The 18137-nt window shown below is 44.1% G+C and overlaps 2 protein-coding genes and 1 pseudogene across 4 annotated transcripts in view; 2 read left to right on the forward strand and 1 right to left on the reverse strand.

The window, feature by feature from the left end:
* The window catches only part of LOC108294688 (zinc finger protein 679-like), a 194906-nt gene that overhangs the window by 91366 nt on the left and 85403 nt on the right, over positions 1–18137 (reverse strand). The window lies entirely within an intron of this gene.
* Positions 6436–7340, forward strand: LOC108294690 (annotated as a pseudogene). Its single transcript, XR_001821128.2, has one exon. The product of XR_001821128.2 is annotated as a histone H2B type 1-K-like (transcript).
* On the forward strand, positions 7483–10465 carry LOC108294691 (prothymosin alpha-like). The gene has a single exon (XM_017516612.2). It carries the CDS (start codon positions 9382–9384, stop codon positions 9688–9690), a length of 309 nt encoding a protein of 102 aa, XP_017372101.1. The 5' UTR covers positions 7483–9381; the 3' UTR covers positions 9691–10465.

Consider the following 18137-nt stretch of genomic DNA (forward strand, 5'->3'; position numbering starts at 1 on the left):
CAGGTATGATGTAGTACCTCACTGTGGTTTTGATTTGCGTTTCCCTAATAAGTAATAATGCTGAATATCTTTTCATGTGCTTGTTGACTATTTATATAGCTTCAGAGAAATCTCTAAGTCCTTTACCCATATTTTAATCTTTCTGCTGTTTGGTTGTAACATTTCTTCCAGATATTGGACCTAGGTCCTCCCTTTAAAGATCTTGGACCACTGGTACTATATTGCTTCATTTTCTGTTACCTGTATCAGAATACCTGAAACTTGGTAATTTATAAATAAAAGTAATTTACTTCTTACAGTTACAGAGGCTGAGAACTCCAAGGCTGAGGGACTGCATCTGGTGTTCCCGCCTGCTCTCCTTTTTCCAGCAAAGGCCTGGTTGCCTTGACTGCTTCCAACAGGCTGGCAGGATTAAGCAGTCTAACCATCCACAGTGTTAGCTGGATGGTAAGCCTCCAACTCTCAATAATCAGCCTGCCTACTGGGGAAAACACAGCCAACTCCAATTATGATGGGATTTTGTTGTTTTCTGTTTGAGACAGGGTTTTCCTCTGTCTCGCAGGCTGGGGTGCAGTAGCACCATCTTGGTTCACCGTAGCTTCAATTTCCCAGGCTGACGTGATCCTCCTACCTCAGGCTCCTGAGTCGCTGGCAATATTGTGTGCCACCACATCCGGCTAATTTTTTATTTTTGGTAGAGACAAGGTTTTGCCATGTTGCCCAGGCCGGTCTCAAACTCCTGGGCTCAAGCAATCCTTTGGCCTTTACCTCCCAAAGTGCTGGGATTTCAGGCGTGAGCCAGTGCACCAGGCCAAAATATAGTTTTGACCAGATAAGATTGTCCTCTGTAATAGCCTTTATCCTGAGATATTGGTTAAGCTCACAGAGCTGGGTCCCAGGCAAACCCACTGAGTCTGAGCCCCAGGGTAGTGGCACCTGCTCCAACCTCCACATTGCACAACCCTCCTTGGAGGAAGAGGCAAGAAATTCCTCCTTCCTAATGCTGCAATCAGTCCTAGTCAGTTTCAGAATTTTGGGGTCATATGCAGATTACAAAATGCCATCCTCAAAGAAGCTGCTTATAGATTTCAGTAAGTTTCTGAGGAAGTAACTTTCTGACTTATAGACTGTATATGGCTGTGAAGAATAGTACTGCTCACATAACAGTGCAGTATGACCTGAAATGGGGCATACTAGCGTCTTTTAAGCCATGATGGGCCACTCCTTAAAAGGAATCCCATTATTCACTTTAAAAAAGAAATGGGAGCCGAGTACAATGGCTCACACCTGTAATCCCAACACTCTGGGAGGCCAAGGCAGGCGGATCACCACAGTCCACGAGTTTGATACCAGCCGGCCAACATGGTGAAACCTTGTCTCGACTAAAAAATGCAAAAATTAGCTGGGTGTGGTGGCACGCGTATCTAATCCCAGCTACTTGGGAGGCTGAGGCAGGAAAACTTCCTGAACCCGGGAGGCAGAGGTTACAGAGAGCTGAGATCATTTCACTGCATTCCAGCCTGGGCAAGAGCGAAACTCCGTCTCAAAAAAAAAAAAAAAAGTACTGGGAATGACTTGTCTAATTTACTTTCATTGTCTCATGACTGTACAGTAGGGCTTTCCAGAGCCTGTAAGATATGTAGAATTGTATATACACGATTGAATCCAATATCTTCTATTAAGGAAGAAAAAAAAATTGAAAAATTGTAAAACAATGCCCTTCTTCTCATTATAACTTTTTTCTTTTGGAAATTCTTTTGTGAAGTTTTTTTTCACATAACTATGTTATTTACGTTAACATTTTATTGTATTCATGTAAACATTATTTTATATATTTTAATATTATTTTTAAGTTAGCCTGCAGTAAAATCGACTCTTCTTGTGTACAGTTCTATCAGTTTAATTTTTTTTTTTTTGAGACAGAGTCTCACTGCCACCCAGGCTGTAGTACATTGGCATGATCACAGTTCACCGCAGCTTCCACCTCCCAGGCTCCAGCGATCCTCCCACCTCAGCCTCCCAAGTAGCTGGGACTACAAGCATGCACCATCACACCAGGATCATTTTTAAATGTTTTGTAGAGACGGTGTTTTGTCCTGTTGCCCAGGCTGGTCTTAAACTGCTTGGCTCAAGTGATCCTCCAGCCTTGGCCTCCTAAACTCCTGGGATTACAGGCATGAGTCACCATGCCTGGCCAGTTCCAGACATTTTAAAAAATATAAATTGATACAGCCACTGCTTCAATTCAGATACGAAACAGCTCCATCACCATAAGAAGCTCCCTCGTGCTCCTCCATTAAGGCCACATTCTCCCACTAACTCCTGGGAACCACTGATCTGTTCTCTAACATTATAGTTGCATCTTTTTGAGGTTGTCATATAAATAAAATAATGCAATATGTAAGCCTTTGAGACAGGCTTCTTTCACTCAGAATGTTACCTCTGAGATCCAAACAAGTTGCTGGATCCTTTTTTTTTTTTTGCTGGGTAATATTCCATTCACTATAGATGGACCAAAGATTGCTTACCCATTTACCAGGAGAAGAAGTTTTCAGTTGTTTCCCACTTGGGGGTATTACAAAGAAAGTTGTATGAAACACAGCTATACAAGTTTTCATGTGACCACAACTTTTCATTTGCTAAGGTAAATACCTAGGACTGGGACTGGTGGGTGATACAGTAAGCACATGCTTAACTTCATAAAAGGCTGCCAAACCTTCTTCCAGAGTGACTGCATTATTCTGCATTCCCACCAGCAATGTGTGCAAGTTCTGGTTACTCTACATTCTTGATATCACTTGGACATGTCAGTTTTTCTATTTTAGCTACTGTTATGGTGTCTCACAATGGTTTTTTGTTTTGATTTGTTGGAGGCAAGGTCTCACTCTGTCGCCCAGGCAGGGGTGCAGTGGTACTATCATAGCTCACTGCGACTTCAATCTCCAGGGCTCAAGTAACCCTCTGGCTTCAGCCTCCCGAGTAGCTGAGACTACAGGAGTGTGCCACCATACCCAGACATGTTTTTATTTTTCGTAGAGACAGGATCTCACTATGTTGTCCAGGCTGGTCTGGAACTCCTGAGCTCAAGCAATCCTCCAGCCTTGGCTTCCCAAAGTGCTAGAATTACAGGCATGAGCCACTGCCCCCAGCCTTACTATGGTTTTAATTTGCGCTTCCTGATGGCTAATTAGGTTGAAAATATTTTCTTGTGCTTATTTTCCATCCATATAACTACTTTGATGAAGTATCTGCTCAACTGTTTTACCCATTTTTTACTAAACTCTGTTTTTGTTCTGTTGAGTTGTGAGAGGTCTTTATATACACTGAATACTAGTCTTTGTCAGATAAGTGATTTCTCAACATTTTTCCAAGTCTGTGGTGTGTATTTTTATTCTCTTAACAGTGTATTTTGCAGAGCAGGGGTTTTGAATTTTTACATTTACATATATAATCAATTTTAGTTAGTCTGTGTTTAAGGTGAGATTTAGGTCAAGGTTCATTTTTTTTTTCAGGATGACTGGTTTTGGAAACACTGTCCTTTCTCCTTTGAATTACTTTTTCACCTTCATCAAAAATCAACTGGTCATCACCTCATATCCATCAGAGTGACTACTGTAAAACAAAACAAAAAACAGAAAATAATGAGTGTTGGTGTCACAGGCATTTGAGCCAGAGCAACTCCATCTTGAACAGGAGCTGGGTAAAATAAGGCTGAGACCTGCTGGGCTGCATTCCCAGGAGGTTAGGCATTCTAAGTCACAGGGTAACATAGGAGGTTGGCACACGATGCAGGTCACAAAGAGCTTGCTGATAAAACAGGTTGCAGTTTAGCCGGCCAAAGCCCAGAAAAACCAAGATGGCGAAGACAGTGACCTCTGGTGGTCCTCACTGCTCATTATACACTAACTATAATGCATTAGCATCCTAAGAGATGCTTCCACCAGCACCGTGACCATTTACAAATGCCGTGGCAATGTCAAGAAGTTACCCTGTATCCTCTAAAAAGGGGAGGAACCCTCAGTTCTGGGACTTGCCCATCCCTTGCCCAGAAAACTTATCAATATTCCACCCCTTGTTTAGCGTATCATCAAGAAATAACTCTAAGTACCCTTAGTCAAGCAGCCCATGCCGCTGCTCTGCCTGTGGAGTAGCCACTCTTTATTCCTTTACTTTCTTAATAAACTTGCTTTCACTTTATGGACTTGCTCAAATTCTTTCCTGGGAGGAGTCCAAGAACCCTCCCTTGGGGTCTGGGTCAGGACTCCTTTCTAGTAACATTGGTGAGAATATGAAGAAACTGAAACTCTTGAGCACATGGTCATGAGAATGTAAAATGGTGTAGCCACTAAGGTGAACAGTATGGTGGCTCCTCAAAAAATTAACGATGGAATTACACTATGATCTAGCAATTCTACTTCTGGGTATACATTAATAATAATATAGACTAAATAATAGAAACTACTACTAATAACCAAACTTGATGTATCCTACTATACTCTCCCAGCACAGAGTACTTCAGACACAGGCTATGTGTGGCATTCTCCCCACACACCAAGTATGTAACCAACTCTGCAACATGTGACACCAACTGGGTGTCCTCTAATTCAATTCTATTCTGACACTATCTACCTACAGATAGCATCAGATCCCACAGGTTGAGGGCTCAGTCTGCAAGACTGCCCCCGACATCCTATGCCAATTGCAAGCCTTAGGAGACCAGGGATCCCCACCTCTAGTTCGATTAATTTGCTAGAAAGGCTCACAGAACTCAGGAAGACACTTAACTTACATTTACCAGTTTATGGTAAATAATATTACAACAGATATTGATGAAGAGATGCCTAGGGTAAAAGATGAAAAGGGACGTGGAGGTTTCATAACCTCCCGGGCATGCCACCCTCTGGAACTTTCATGAGTCCACTATTTAGAAACTGCCCACACCCTGTCCTGTGCAGTTTTTAGAGAAGCTTTCTGAGGTCGGTCGGCATAACTGATTGAACAGTTGACCACTGGTGATTAACTTTAACCTTTAGCCCCCTTTTCCTCCCTAAAGGATGGGGCTACGGCCAAAAGTCCCAACCTTCTAATCATTTCTGGTGACCAGCCCCTTTCCTGAAGCTACCTAGGAGCTGCCAGCCATCTATCAATTTATTAACATAAAAAAAGACATCACTTTGGAGATTCCAAGGATCTTAGGAGTTGTATGCCAGGAAATTGGAACAAAGACCAAATATATATTTCACAGTACAATAATACCAAAAATAATTGAAAGCAGGAAGTTGATATTTGAATACACATGTTCATAGCAGCCATATTCACAATACCCAAAAGGTAGAAGGAATGAATGGATAAACAAAATGCAGTATACACATCCAAGAGAATATTATTCAGTGTTAAAAAGAAATTCTGACATATGCTACAACATGGATGAACCTTGAGGACATTACATTAAGTGAAAAAAGCCGGTCATAAAGACTACATGATTACTTATATGAGGTACCTAAAATAGTCAAGCTTATAGAGAGAGAAAGTAGAATGGGGGCTGCCAGGAGCTGGGGAAAGGAGAAAGGGTGAGTGGTTGTTTAATGGAAATAGAGTTTGTTTTGCAAGATGAGAAAGTTCTGCAAATTAGTTGTACAACAATATAAATATATTTATCCACACTGAACTGTGTACCTAAAAATGGTGGCAATGATAAATTTATGTTACGTGTATTTTACCACAATTTAAAACAATCAATTGGCCATATTTTTGTGAGGAACTAAGTCTGGGTTCCATTCTGTTCCACTGATCTACATGTCTAAATCTTCTCCAATACCACACTGCATAGTGGGTTTTTTTGTTTGTTTGTTTTTGAAATGGAGTTTCAATCTTGTCACCCAGGCTCGAGTGCAATGGCATAATCTCAGCTACCAGCAATCTCCACCTCCCAGATTCAAGCGATTCTCCTGTCTCAACCTCTCCACTAGCTGAGATTACAGGAGCCTGCCACCATGCCTGGCTGATTTTTGTTTTTTTGGTAGAAATGGCGTTTCACTATACTGGCCAGGCTGGTCTCAAACTCTTGACCTCAGGTGATCTGCCTGCCACAGCCTCCCAAAGTGCCGGGATTAGAGGCATGAGCCACTGCACCCGGACCTGATAGTGTCTTAAAACTGAACATTACTGGCCAGGAACTATGGCTCACGCCTATAATCCCAACACATTGGGAGTCCGAGGCAGGCAGATCACGAAGTCAGGAGATCAAGACAATTCTGGCCACCATGGTGAAATCCCGTCTCTACTAAAACACAAAAAATTAGCCGGACATGGTGGCAATGTCAGCTACTCAGGAGGCTGAGGCAGGAGAATCGCTTGTACCTGGGAGTGGAGGTTGCAGTGAGCCGAGATTGCGCCACTGCACTCCAGTGTGGTGGCAGAGCCAGACTCTGTCTCAAAAAATAAACAAATAAATTGAACATTGCTTATTTTTTATTTGGGGGAAAGGTTGAGATAAGATGCATAGCTATAAAAAGAACCACTAGTGATTATTTCCCGTTTCCTCGAACTAGCTGCTGATCGTTTCGTACCTTGGTTCGCTTTCGACATGCCTGAGACAGCAAAGTCCGCTCCCACCCCGAAGAAGGGCTCCAAGAAGGCGGTGACCAAGGCGCAGAAGGACGGCAAGAAGAGCAAGCGCAGCCGCAAGGAGAGCTACTCCATGTACGTGTACAAGGTGCTGAAGCAGGTGCACCCCGACACCAGCATCTTCTAGAAGGCCATGGGCATCATGAACTCCTTCGTCAACGACATCTTTGAGCGCATCGTGGGCAAGGCTTCCCGCCTGGTGCATTGCAACAAGCCCTCGACCATCACCTCCAAGGAGATCCAGACGGCCGTGCTCCTGCTGCTGGCTGGGGAGCTGGCCAAGCAAGCCGTGTCGGAGGGCACCAAGGCCGTAAGTAAACTTGCCATGGAGGGACATTTTCTGGAATTTCCTGATCTGATCAAGAAAACTTCTTACCAAAAAAAAAAAGCACAAATGCTTTCTGTTACCTCATTATCTACTGCAGAAAAGACAACTGAGGAATGCAACCACACCTGGATGGACTTTTCCACAAGATAAAGCTGGCTTCTTGGTCTCATTTAGATTTCAAAGAGAATCATTTACAAGTTAATTTCTGTCTCCCTGGTTCATTCCTTCTTGCTTATAATCATTCGCTGTTCCTCAAATAATTGTATACATTACCCATCTCCTCTTTTGCCTCTGAGAAAGGGTATATAAGCTTCTGTACCACACCGAGGGGTTGGAGTAATCATTCTGTGGCCCCCAGCCCTGTACATTAAATTTGTATGCCTTTAAAAAAAAAAAAAAAAAAAAAACAAATAGTATTGTAAATATATTTTTAAATAAAAAAAAAGGAAACAGTCTGATAAGTTTTATGCTGAGAAAGATGGGGCCATATTATATTCCTCTGTTTTCCAGGGCCCCACCCAGTGGCTGACTCCCACGGAGTAAGCACTCAAGACATTTTTTGTGAGACAGGGTACTGCTGGGTTGCGCATGTGGAGTGCAGTGGTGTCATCACGGCTCACTGCAGCCTCCAACTCCTGGGCTCAAGTGATCCTCCTGTCCGGGCTGGTCTTTAACTCCTGGGCCGAAGCTATCCTGCTTGAGCCTCCCAAAGTGCTGGAATTACACCATTTGACTGCCGGGCACTCAATTAATTTCCGACAAAGGAATGAAGATATAACTTCCTTTACCCACTGCAGCTTAAAATACAAGAGAAGCTCTGGGATATTAAAATGAGAAACAGTCTTGGAAAAAATTAATTTGAGCACACAGAATATTTGCCAGTATGTGCTACAAAAAATATGCAGTCAAAAATATCCATAGAAGTGTTGCTTAGAATGGGGCAAAAGCCCAAGGGAAAAAAAACCTCTCACAGGGTTAATGAGAACTACAAGCCAGGCTTTAGGCAGAATTGTAGTCAGGCATCAACCAGGGTGCACTGGTGTGCCCTGACTCACTTCCCTGCAGCTGCTAACTAACCGAGGGGCTCGCAGCACACTGACCACCTGCTCCCTCATTGCTCCCATTGATAGAAACCGACACTGGACCTTTTTACCCAAGAATTGTTTAAGGTGTTTTACGGATCCTGAATTCCAGCAGAATCCCTGATGCCAACAGGTCTGAAGATCCCTACCAGGAAACTGACTCAGCATCTCCTGGTCCAATGACTTCACCCCCCACTTCTCAGCCAATCAGCAGTCCCCATACTTTGGCCCATCACCTGTCCAAACCCCTTAGAATCCCCATCCCCAAACCTCCCAGGGAGGCAGATTTGAGGTTTCCTCTCATCTTCTCATTCAGTTGCCCTACAATTATTCATCTCCTTCTCTACTGCAACTCCCACTGTTTTGGTGCATTTTGGTGCAACAGGCAATCCAACCTGGTGGTCTTATAACCATGTTAAGGTGAAACAGAGAAATAAATAAATGTGAAACAGAGAGGTGTGACTTGGAAATTGTATACACTGGGTGTGGCAACTCCCCTATACCTTGTGTTTTCATAGTAACTTTGTTAACGTTAATAAAGAGCTACCTTTGACTGACTGTGATTCTGATGAGGAGGAGGAGGAGGAGAATAGGGGTGGTAAGGTTTTAAACTATTCTCTTTCCTCATTTTCCAAGCATTTACAAGTAGCTAAATTTTTCCAAGTATTCCTTTCTACAGAACTTCTATTAAAATAAAAAGCAATTCTGAATCAAGCCTTATGCATATGAATTAATGGTTCTACCTTATAGATCCCAAATCAGTGTGTCATTTGGGCAAGTCACCTCTCTCCCAGATTCCTATCTGTGCTATATGTAACTGGAATTTTGCAACAGATGTTACACTCTTCCTTCTCCTTAGCAGCTCTGTTAGAAACTTTAAGAAAGCCTGAGAGTAAAATCTGTACTGTATAAATCCAGAGGAATGTTTATACAAACTAATTTCCTCCAATCTGGTCACCTTTCTATGCGAAAATTCCTCATCTTACAACGTCTCATACATAAAGTCATTTGGCCTCTTAACTGCACTGTTGAATATTTTTAAGACAAAAAAACTTGCTAACTCAAAACAGTGAAAGCATTCAATTCAAAATAAAGTGAAAAGCCACATATGGCTTAGAGGGAGAAAGCAGTGCTAATGATTTTAGGCCTTAACAGTTTGAGATCAAGACTGGCTGCTCTGAAGCCATCTTTGCATTGTTCCTCGCCCAGCTCCTTGCTCACCGCAGCCGCCTCCACTGCGCGCCTCGACTCTTCCGCTGAGGACTCTGGCAGCTTTATCACCAGAGTCCCTGAACTCTCGCTTTCTTTTTAATCCCCTGCATAGGATCACCAGCGTGCTCCACCATGTCAGACGCAGCCAGAGACACCAGCTCCGAAATCACCACCAAGGACTTGAAGGAGAAGAAGGAAGATGTGGAAGAAGCAGAAAACGGAAGAGATGCCCCAGCTAATGGGAATGAGGAAAATGGGGAGCAAGGGGCTAACAGTGAGGTCAATGAAGAAGAGGAGGAAGGTGGGGAGGAAGAAGGTGATGGCGAGGAGGAGGATGGAGATAAAGATGAGGAAGCTGAGTCGGCTATGGGCAAGCGGACAGTAGAAGATGCTGAGGATAACGATGTCGATACCAAGCAGAAGACCGATGAGGATGACTAGACAGCAATAAAGGAAAAACTAAAAAAAAAAAAAAAAAAAAAAAAAAAAAAAAAAAAAAAAAAAAAAAAAAAAAAAAAAAAAAAAAGACTGCCGTGACCCTATTCCCCTTGCACTTCCCATCTCAGAATCTAAACGTGGTCACCATCTTTGAGTAGAGAGGCCCGCCTGCCTGCCCACCACGGGCAGGGCCACCTGCAGATGACACATGCGCTCCACCACCCAACCCAAACTGTGAGAATTTGCAGCAGGGGAGGAAAACAGCCAAAACTTCCAAGGCCCTGCTTTTTCATAAAAGTACTTTAAAAAGGAATTTGTTTGTATTTTTATGTACATTTTATATTTTTGTACATATTGTTAGAGTCAGCCATTTTTAATGATCTCCAATGACCAAACCAGCCTTCAGAGTGTTCTCTGTCCTACTTCTGATTTTACTTCTGGTATGATCATGTCCATTACAATCTCAAAGGAGAAAAAATATGTTGTTAAAAAAAAGCAAAAACAACAACAGAAAAACAATCTTATCTGAGCATTCCAGTAACTTTTTTGTGTATGTACTTAGCTATACTATAAGCAGTTGGTTTCCATGAGATGGTTTAAAAGGCCAGCTGGGCCCGGTGGCTCATACCTGTAATCTCAGCACTTTGGGAGGCTGAGGCAGGCAGATCACATGAGGACACAAGTTCGAGATCACTTTGACCAACATGGAGAAACACTGTCTCTACTAAAAATACAAAAAATTAGCCAGGTGTGGTGGTGTACGCCTGTAATCCCAGCTACTCGGACAGCTGAGGCAGGAAAATCACTTGAACCCAGGAGGTGGAGGTTGCAATGAGGCGAGATCCCACCATTGCACTCCAGCCTGGGCAACAAGGATGAAATTTGTCTCAAAAAAAAAACAAAAAAAAAAAAAAAAAGGCCAAATACAAAAGGTTTCTTTTTTTCCCTTGTTATCTATGAAATTGCAGTGGGTTTTCTTTTTCTTTTCTTTTTTCTTTTGGCCCGCTTGATGTGTGTGTGAAACACTGTCGTCCAACAATAAAAAGGAAATTTATTTTGTTGAGGTGTTCTTAAAAAAAAAAAAGTTTCAAATCCCAGAGAGAAACGTAATAAACGAATAGGCCTGCAAAAATATCAAGGTTATTGGTATTTAAAATCAAACAGTGGCTGGGCATGGCTCACGCCTGTAATCCCAGTACTTTGTTTGGGACACTGTGGGCAAATCACATGAGGCCAGAAGTTCGAGACCAGCCTGGCTAACATGGTGAAATCCCATCTCTACTAAAAATACAAAAATTATCCAGGTCTGGTGGTACATGCCTGTAACTCAGTTACTTGGGAGGCTGAGGCAGGAGAACCACTTAAACCTGGGAGGCAGCAGTTGCAGCGAGCCAAGCCTGCGCCACTGCACTCCAGTCTAGCCGACAGAGTGAGACTCCATTTCAAAAAATTTTTAAACTAAAATCAAACCATCAGAGTAGTTCAGACCTTCTCCTAACACTTGCAGGGCCCAGACTAAGAATGCAAAAGACGGCCCAAATATCCTATCTCCAGGTGTATTTAAGTTGCAAATCAGATTAACAAACTGTCAGATAAAACATGCTCTATCTTCCTAGCTTGACAAATGCACCCATCTAAAACATTAAATTTTTTTTTGTTGTTGGGTTCGGGGACGGAGTCTTGCTCTGTTGCCCAGGCTGGCATGCAGTGGTGCAATCTTGGCTTGCTGCAATCTACACCTCCCGGGTTCAAGCAATTCTCCTGCCTCAGCCTCCCAAGTAGCAGGATTACAAGCGTGTGCCACCACACCTGGCTAATTTTTGTAGTTTTTTAGAGACAGGGTTTCACCATGTTGGCCAGACTGGTCTCAAACTCCTGACCTCGTGAACTGTCTGCCCCGGCCTCTGAAAGTGCTGTGATTACAGGAATAAGCCACTGCGCCTGGCCCATTCATGTTATTATAATTAAAACTTGCATGTAACTTATGCTTTACTGACAGTATGGATGCTTGTTCCATCTAGCCCTACATACATACAAATGAAAGAATAGCATGCATCGTTCAGTATTACAAAATGTTTCTCGGGTGTTATGTGCAACTGTGGTGAATACCAGAGTAATATTAAGTACCTTGGCAATCAGAGCTGGAATGTGAAAAGAACATGAATGCTCAGCATATCAATATTTCAATTAGGCAAGAGCTAATTGCTTTCATGCTATCCACGTGTAAGGATTTGGCAGGCAACTGTGTTTTCTTCTTTCCTAAGTACTTCTTGCTCTCAAATCCATCCTCTAATTGGAACAGGATCTGCTTTGACATCAGTGGCATACAACCCACAAACTCCCATGACCATTGTATGCAGGTGCCTTGTGTTTTGAGAGCATAGGTCAAGAGACATCCCTTGGTGAGCAGCGTTGCACATAAGCATGGGCGTTTAGGGCTTTGGGTCATGCTGCGCCAGCACAGAGCATGGGGTCCTGAGAGACAAAAGTACCATGTGCCTGTAACAAAGCAACGTAGGTATTGGGGTGTATAAAATGTGTTGGGGTTCCGGGTTTCAGAGCATAGTCCCTTTTGCCTGCCTCTAAAGGAGATATTGGTGCAGTTCATAAACAAATAAAACATTTGTACTAATTACGCCATGAAAATCATTTGTTCAACCTGATTCTACCCCTTTTAGGTACCCAACATAATAAATTACAACTCCATATTAATGTCTTCTTAAAGTAGAATCATAAGAACAATAGAGAAATATCATAATAAGGGAAACAATAAATTGGGGTCCTGTTCACTAGCAAATTGTGTCTGTTCATTGCTGAAAATGTGAAAATTCAGGAAAACAGCGTATTTCCTAAAGCATGTACACAGGGTAGGGCTGTGGTCATTGTGGTTTTGTTTTTTGCTTTTCAAAAGGATTCCCAGGCTGGGTGCCAGGTCTCACACCTGTAATCCTCTGGGAGGCCAAGGCGGGTGGATCACCTGAGGTCAGGAGTTCGAGACAAGCCTGGCCAACATGGCAAAAAATTATCCGTTTTCCCTAGTTCATTCAATGGTGGGATTCCTGAGGACTTATATTTTCTGGTTTTATGGGGGAAAATCAGAACTAGTTTCCCAGAGGAAGTGAAAGTTAAGCTGAGACTTAAGAGGTGACATTCAGCCAGGTGAAGCGCAGTAATCCTGGTAAAGTGTCGACCTATATATCCCCCAGTTTTCAGTAGTGCTCAGGGGACTTTCCCATTTGTGATGACCCACATGGCAGTGAGCGGGAGAGGCAGCCGACTGCCATACAGGACAACTGTTGTTTTATTCCAAACTACCTCTCTTGCCCAAGCAGTAGTACACAAGTTGGCAAGTCGTATATTAAAAAATATGTATTAAGTGTATACAAATATGTATCATATATTATTTATGTAAGGCCGGTTGCCTCGCCAGGAGTCCAAACACACCCACCTCTGCACTCAGCACCTGGCTCTGCACTCGGCACCTGGCTCTGCACTGGGCACCTAGCTCTGCCGCATGGCTCCTCTGGAAGGCTCCAGCTAATGCAACCCTGGCCGGCCCTTGTACTAGAAAAACCTGCCCAACAACCCGCCAACCAATAGCGGCCCACCCCGTCCCAATCTTGCTCCCCTGGAGCCAATCAGAGCACCCAGCTGTTGCTCGTTACCCATAGCCACAAAAACCCCACGCCCTAGGAATTCGGCGTGACTTCTCTGGCCCCCTTTCCCCGGACCACAGAACCTCGCCGGGAGCTGAATAAATTGGCATTTAATTTTCTTATACTGGCCTCAGTTTCCTCATTTTAAACTCGGCAATAACAGTTACAAGTTATATTATGTATATCTATAGGTATCCATCTATCTCTCTAGGAAACAACATTAAAAATGTAAGAGCTGGTCCCTTGCATTGGAGAGGTTTATACAGCAGTGAAAGACATATACAGGAGAATCAGACTTAGGGAAAGTGAATAATGAAAAAACATCACGAAATGCCAGGTGAGTGGCCTGCATCATACTTGCACTTAAAGCTTCATCTCTTCGCTCCCTGAACAACTAGTGAAACAGAAAGCAAGAATACGGGAACTGGCTGCCAGCTGGTTTTGATGTCTTGTCCCACCAAGAACTTCTTTCTGGCCTGGTGCAATGACTCATGCCTGTAATCCCAGCACTTTGGAGCCCGAGGCGGGCGGATCACTTGAGGCCAGGAGTTTGAGACCAGCCTGGCCAAGATGGCGAAACCCTGTCTCGACAAAAATACAAAACTTACCTGGGCATAATGGCGTGAACCTGTAGTCCCAGCTACTCAGGAGGCTGAGACATAAGAATCGCTTGAGCCCAGAAGGCAGAGTTGCAGTGAGCTGAGATCACGCCACTGCACTCAAGCATGGGTGACAGAGCAAGACTCTGTCTCAGGGGGAAAAAATAAACAAAAAACAACCAAAAAAACCTTCTTTTTGACATCCGGGACCCCTTCTGTCTAAAAGAAAAACACCACCAAAAGAAATCAGTCACCCCCATTACAGTGTGCAGGTTAAGAGCACTGAGTTACACCTTTTCCTCCAAGGGCTGGTCCCCAGATGCAACCTGGGCACTCCTATAGATAGATGCCTACGGTCTGCTGCGGCTCCCCCACCCGAGGCCTTTGCACAGGCTGGGCTCAACCCACTCACCTGGACCTGATGAAGGGGAAAGGGAGGAAGGCTAAAGGTGTGGGGCAAGGGAGGGTGAGGAGAAAGAAGGAAGACAGACACTACAGCACTCCATGGTCAGTGGCATAGAGGAGGCCAGCCACCAGCTGTCAGGGTCACTGTCATGAACTCCTGCCACTTCCATGCATGGGAGAGGCAGGGCCGGGCCTGGTGCTACCTGGGAGGAGCATGCATCCGTAACCTGGCTCCGGGCCCCACCTGTGCCCCTTCCCCTCTGGAACTCCCACCCTCACCCTCATTGCCGGGTTTCTCTGCTGGGTCAGTCTTTCCTTCAGGTGAAACCTCTGGCACTGTTTGTAGGTTAAATCAGGGCCCCGGCTTTATTCTGGGAAGTTCTGAATAATAATTACTGGGGGAAGAGGGAGGAAGCAACCGGGTAAATCAAGAAAGTAAGGAGTAGCCGCTGCTGAGGTCTCCGCCACTGTGTTGTCACTGTGCTGTCACAGTGCTGCTGTCAGCACACCCGGGCCCACCCAAGCCTTTCCATTTCTTACCTACGTTTGGTCTCATTAATGCACATCTAGAAATATTTTCTAATGAAAACCAATCCAGGATATATGCATACATTAATTTTCAGGGGATGTTTAGCAAGGCTATTTGTGTAGAAAAATTGGAGCTAGGTAAATGACTAACAATACACGACTGATTCTAAATCATGGAAATTCGTTAAGCAGACTTTTTGTTTTTAGACAGGGCCTCACTCTTTGCCCAGAAGCAGTGCAGTGGCATGATCATGGCTCAGTGCAGTCTCCAACTCCTGGGATCACGTGAACCTCCTGCCTCAGCCTCCTGAGTAGCTGGGATTACAGATTCACACCACCACCCCTGGCTAATTTTTAAATTTTTTTGTGGAGATGGGAGCCTCTCTGTGCTGCCAGGCTGGTCTTGAACTCCCAGGCTCAAGCCATCCTTGAGCCTTGATCTCCTGAAGTCCTGGGATTGTAGGTGTGGCCCACCACACCAGCCTTTTAGTAGAATTTATTGCTCACATTTAAAGTCATTTTACGAGAGAATATTTATGATCGACAGAAAATGCTCACTATAGACCAGGCAGGATGGCTCACGCTTATGATCCTAGCACTTTGGGGGGCCGAGGCAGGCAGATCACTAAAAGTCAGGAGTTTGACACCAGCTGGGACAACATGGTGAAACCCTGTCTCTACTAAAGATACAAATATTAGCTGGGCATGGAGGTGTGTGCCTATAGTCCCAGCTACTTGGGAAGCTGAGGTAGGAGAATTGCTTGATCCCTGGAGGCAGAGGTTGCAGTGAGCTGAGATCGTGCCACTGCACTCCATCCTGGGCAACAGAGTGAGGTTCCAGCTCAAAAAAAAAAAAAAAAAAAGAAAAAAGAAAACACCTCACCATATATTGAGTTGAGGAAAGCAGTTTACAAAACAGGTCTTGGGAATGGGTGTGGTGACTCATGCCTGTAATCCCAGCACTTTGGGAGGCCAAGGCAGGTGGATCACGAGGTCAGGAGTTCAAGACCATCCTGGCCAACATGGTGAAACCCCATCTTGACTAAAAATGCAAAAGTTAGACTAAATCCCATCTCGACTAATACAACAAAAAAACAGGTTTTGGCTCAAAAAGACAACAGGTAGATATAATATGGATAGACAAAGACAGGAAAGTGATATCTCTGGTGACTGGATGCTACACATAAATTTTCTGCCACATTATTTTTGTTTGTTTCTTTGCTTGTTTGTTTTGAAATTAAAGTCTCACACTTCTCCCAGGCTTGAGTGCAATGGTGCGATCTTGGCTCACTGCAACCTCTGCCTCCTGGGCTCAAGCAGTTCTCCTGCCTCAGCCTCCTGAGTAGCTGGGGTTACACGTGCCTGCCACCAAGCCCGGCTAATTTTTATTTTTAGTAGGGACAGGGTTTCACTATGTTGGCTAGGCTGGTCTCAAACTCCTGACCTCAGGCGATTCACCTACCCCGGCCTCCCAAAGTGCTGAGATTACAGGCGTGAGACACCAGAACCGGCCACCATGTTATTTTTGTAAAGATAAGAGAGAAAAAAAGATTTTTTAAATCTCAGGGTTGGAGATGCAGGGGTGGTCAGCACTTCACTCACCAGTGCTTGTGGGCTTTCTTCCCTCCCTGGAAAGGGATGGAGAATTCTATGTCCAAAGGGAGCCTCTGCCGTCCACGGTTCTGACTTGAAGTCACTACGAGTTCTTTCAAACTTGTGTGATGAGGGGTCTCCGATGTTGGCCTCAGTTCCCAGGCCGAACTCAGCAGATCAGTCCATGAAAACTTCTGTATAGAGACGAAAGGAAAAAAACTGTCGGAAAGCAACACCTATTGTCCTGGTGTCGATACCAAGGAAGAGGACAAGTGACAGAGAAACTGAAGACAGGCGGTGGAGAGAGGTATAACACTCCAGCCCCTCAATCTAGAAATGCTAGCGGGACCAACAACAGCTTCATAGACCAGGCCGGGCGCAGTGGCTCATGCCTGTAATCCAAGCACTTTGGGAGGCCGAGGCCAGTGGGTCACCTGAGGTCAGCAGTTTGAGACCAGGCTGGCCAACATGGTGAAACCTTGTCTCTACTGAAAATACAAAAATTAGCGGAGGGTGCGGTGAGCTGAGATCGCACCACTGAGCTCCAGCCTGGGCGACAGAGTGAGACTCCATCTCAATAAACAAACACAAAAACAAAAAACAGACAGGCTGAAGGTCAGAATCCCCAGTGAAGATTCCTCATAAGAAAAAAGACAGCATTATAACTCATCAGCAGCTGCAGGGCAGGCCATGCAAGATGAGGAAAGAACAAAAATGTTCCAAATAATCAAAATTGGAACTGTAACTTTTCAGATCCCAGCTGACTTTGTAAATCTCAAGCTAATCAGAACTTTGCAAGGGCCAGATTTAGTGAGCATCCAACACCAAGTGTTCTTCCCAAACCACCAAGCTGTTTCCTTTAAATCTTCAGATAAGGAAATAATGACATTTTAACTTAAAACCTTACTTAAAGTACAGGGACAAAATAAGATAAAGTATGAATATTTACATTTAGCTGTGTTTACAGATAGCTGTCAGTTGGTCTAAAATCTACCAAGGGATTAATGTATTTGTGTAGAACTGTTAATGTAAAAAATATAATTGACTTCATCTCATTTGTTTTATGTGTTAGGTGCCCTGTGATGTAATGATAGCATCAGTGCAACTTAAAGTAACTAAATTAATAATAGTACTTATTACTAAGTGTTCTCAAATAATTTTTTTTTTTTTAGACAGAGTCTTGCTCTATCACCCAGACTGAAAGTGCAGTGGTGCGATCTCAGCTGACTGCAATCTCTGCCTCCCGGGTTCAAGTGATTCTCGTGCCTCAGTCTCCTGAGTAGTTAGGATTATAGGCGTGTGCCATCACGCTCGGCTAATGTTTTCATTTTCAGTAGAGATAGGGTTTCACCATGTTGGCCACACTGGTCTCAAACTCCTGACCTCAAGTGATCTGCCCAGCTCGACCTTCCAAAGTGCTGACATCACAGGCATGAGCCACTGCGCCCAGCCAGAGCTCTACATTTAAAAGCAGAACCCGGTGGCCATAGCAGGATGAGAAAGAGTACACCTTGGTTTCTCAACAAGCAGCTCTTGACAAACATCCTGCTTTACAGCTCTGAGCCAGAAAAGTTTTAGTAACCACAGCCAGGATAAACTACTCCTCGCAACCTACCCCACTCTGTCCCCCATTCCACCCCCACCCCCCCAAAATGAACAGCTGACAAAG

The sequence above is a fragment of the Cebus imitator genome, unplaced genomic scaffold (assembly GCF_001604975.1).
Source record: "Cebus imitator isolate Cc_AM_T3 unplaced genomic scaffold, Cebus_imitator-1.0 Scaffold598, whole genome shotgun sequence".
NCBI classification, from domain to species: Eukaryota; Metazoa; Chordata; class Mammalia; order Primates; family Cebidae; genus Cebus; species Cebus imitator.

Excerpts from the sequence above, each read along its gene's own strand:
- LOC108294691 (XM_017516612.2), top strand. The coding sequence starts at position 9,382 with ATGTCAGACGCAGCCAGAGACACCAGCTCCGAAATCACCACCAAGGAC.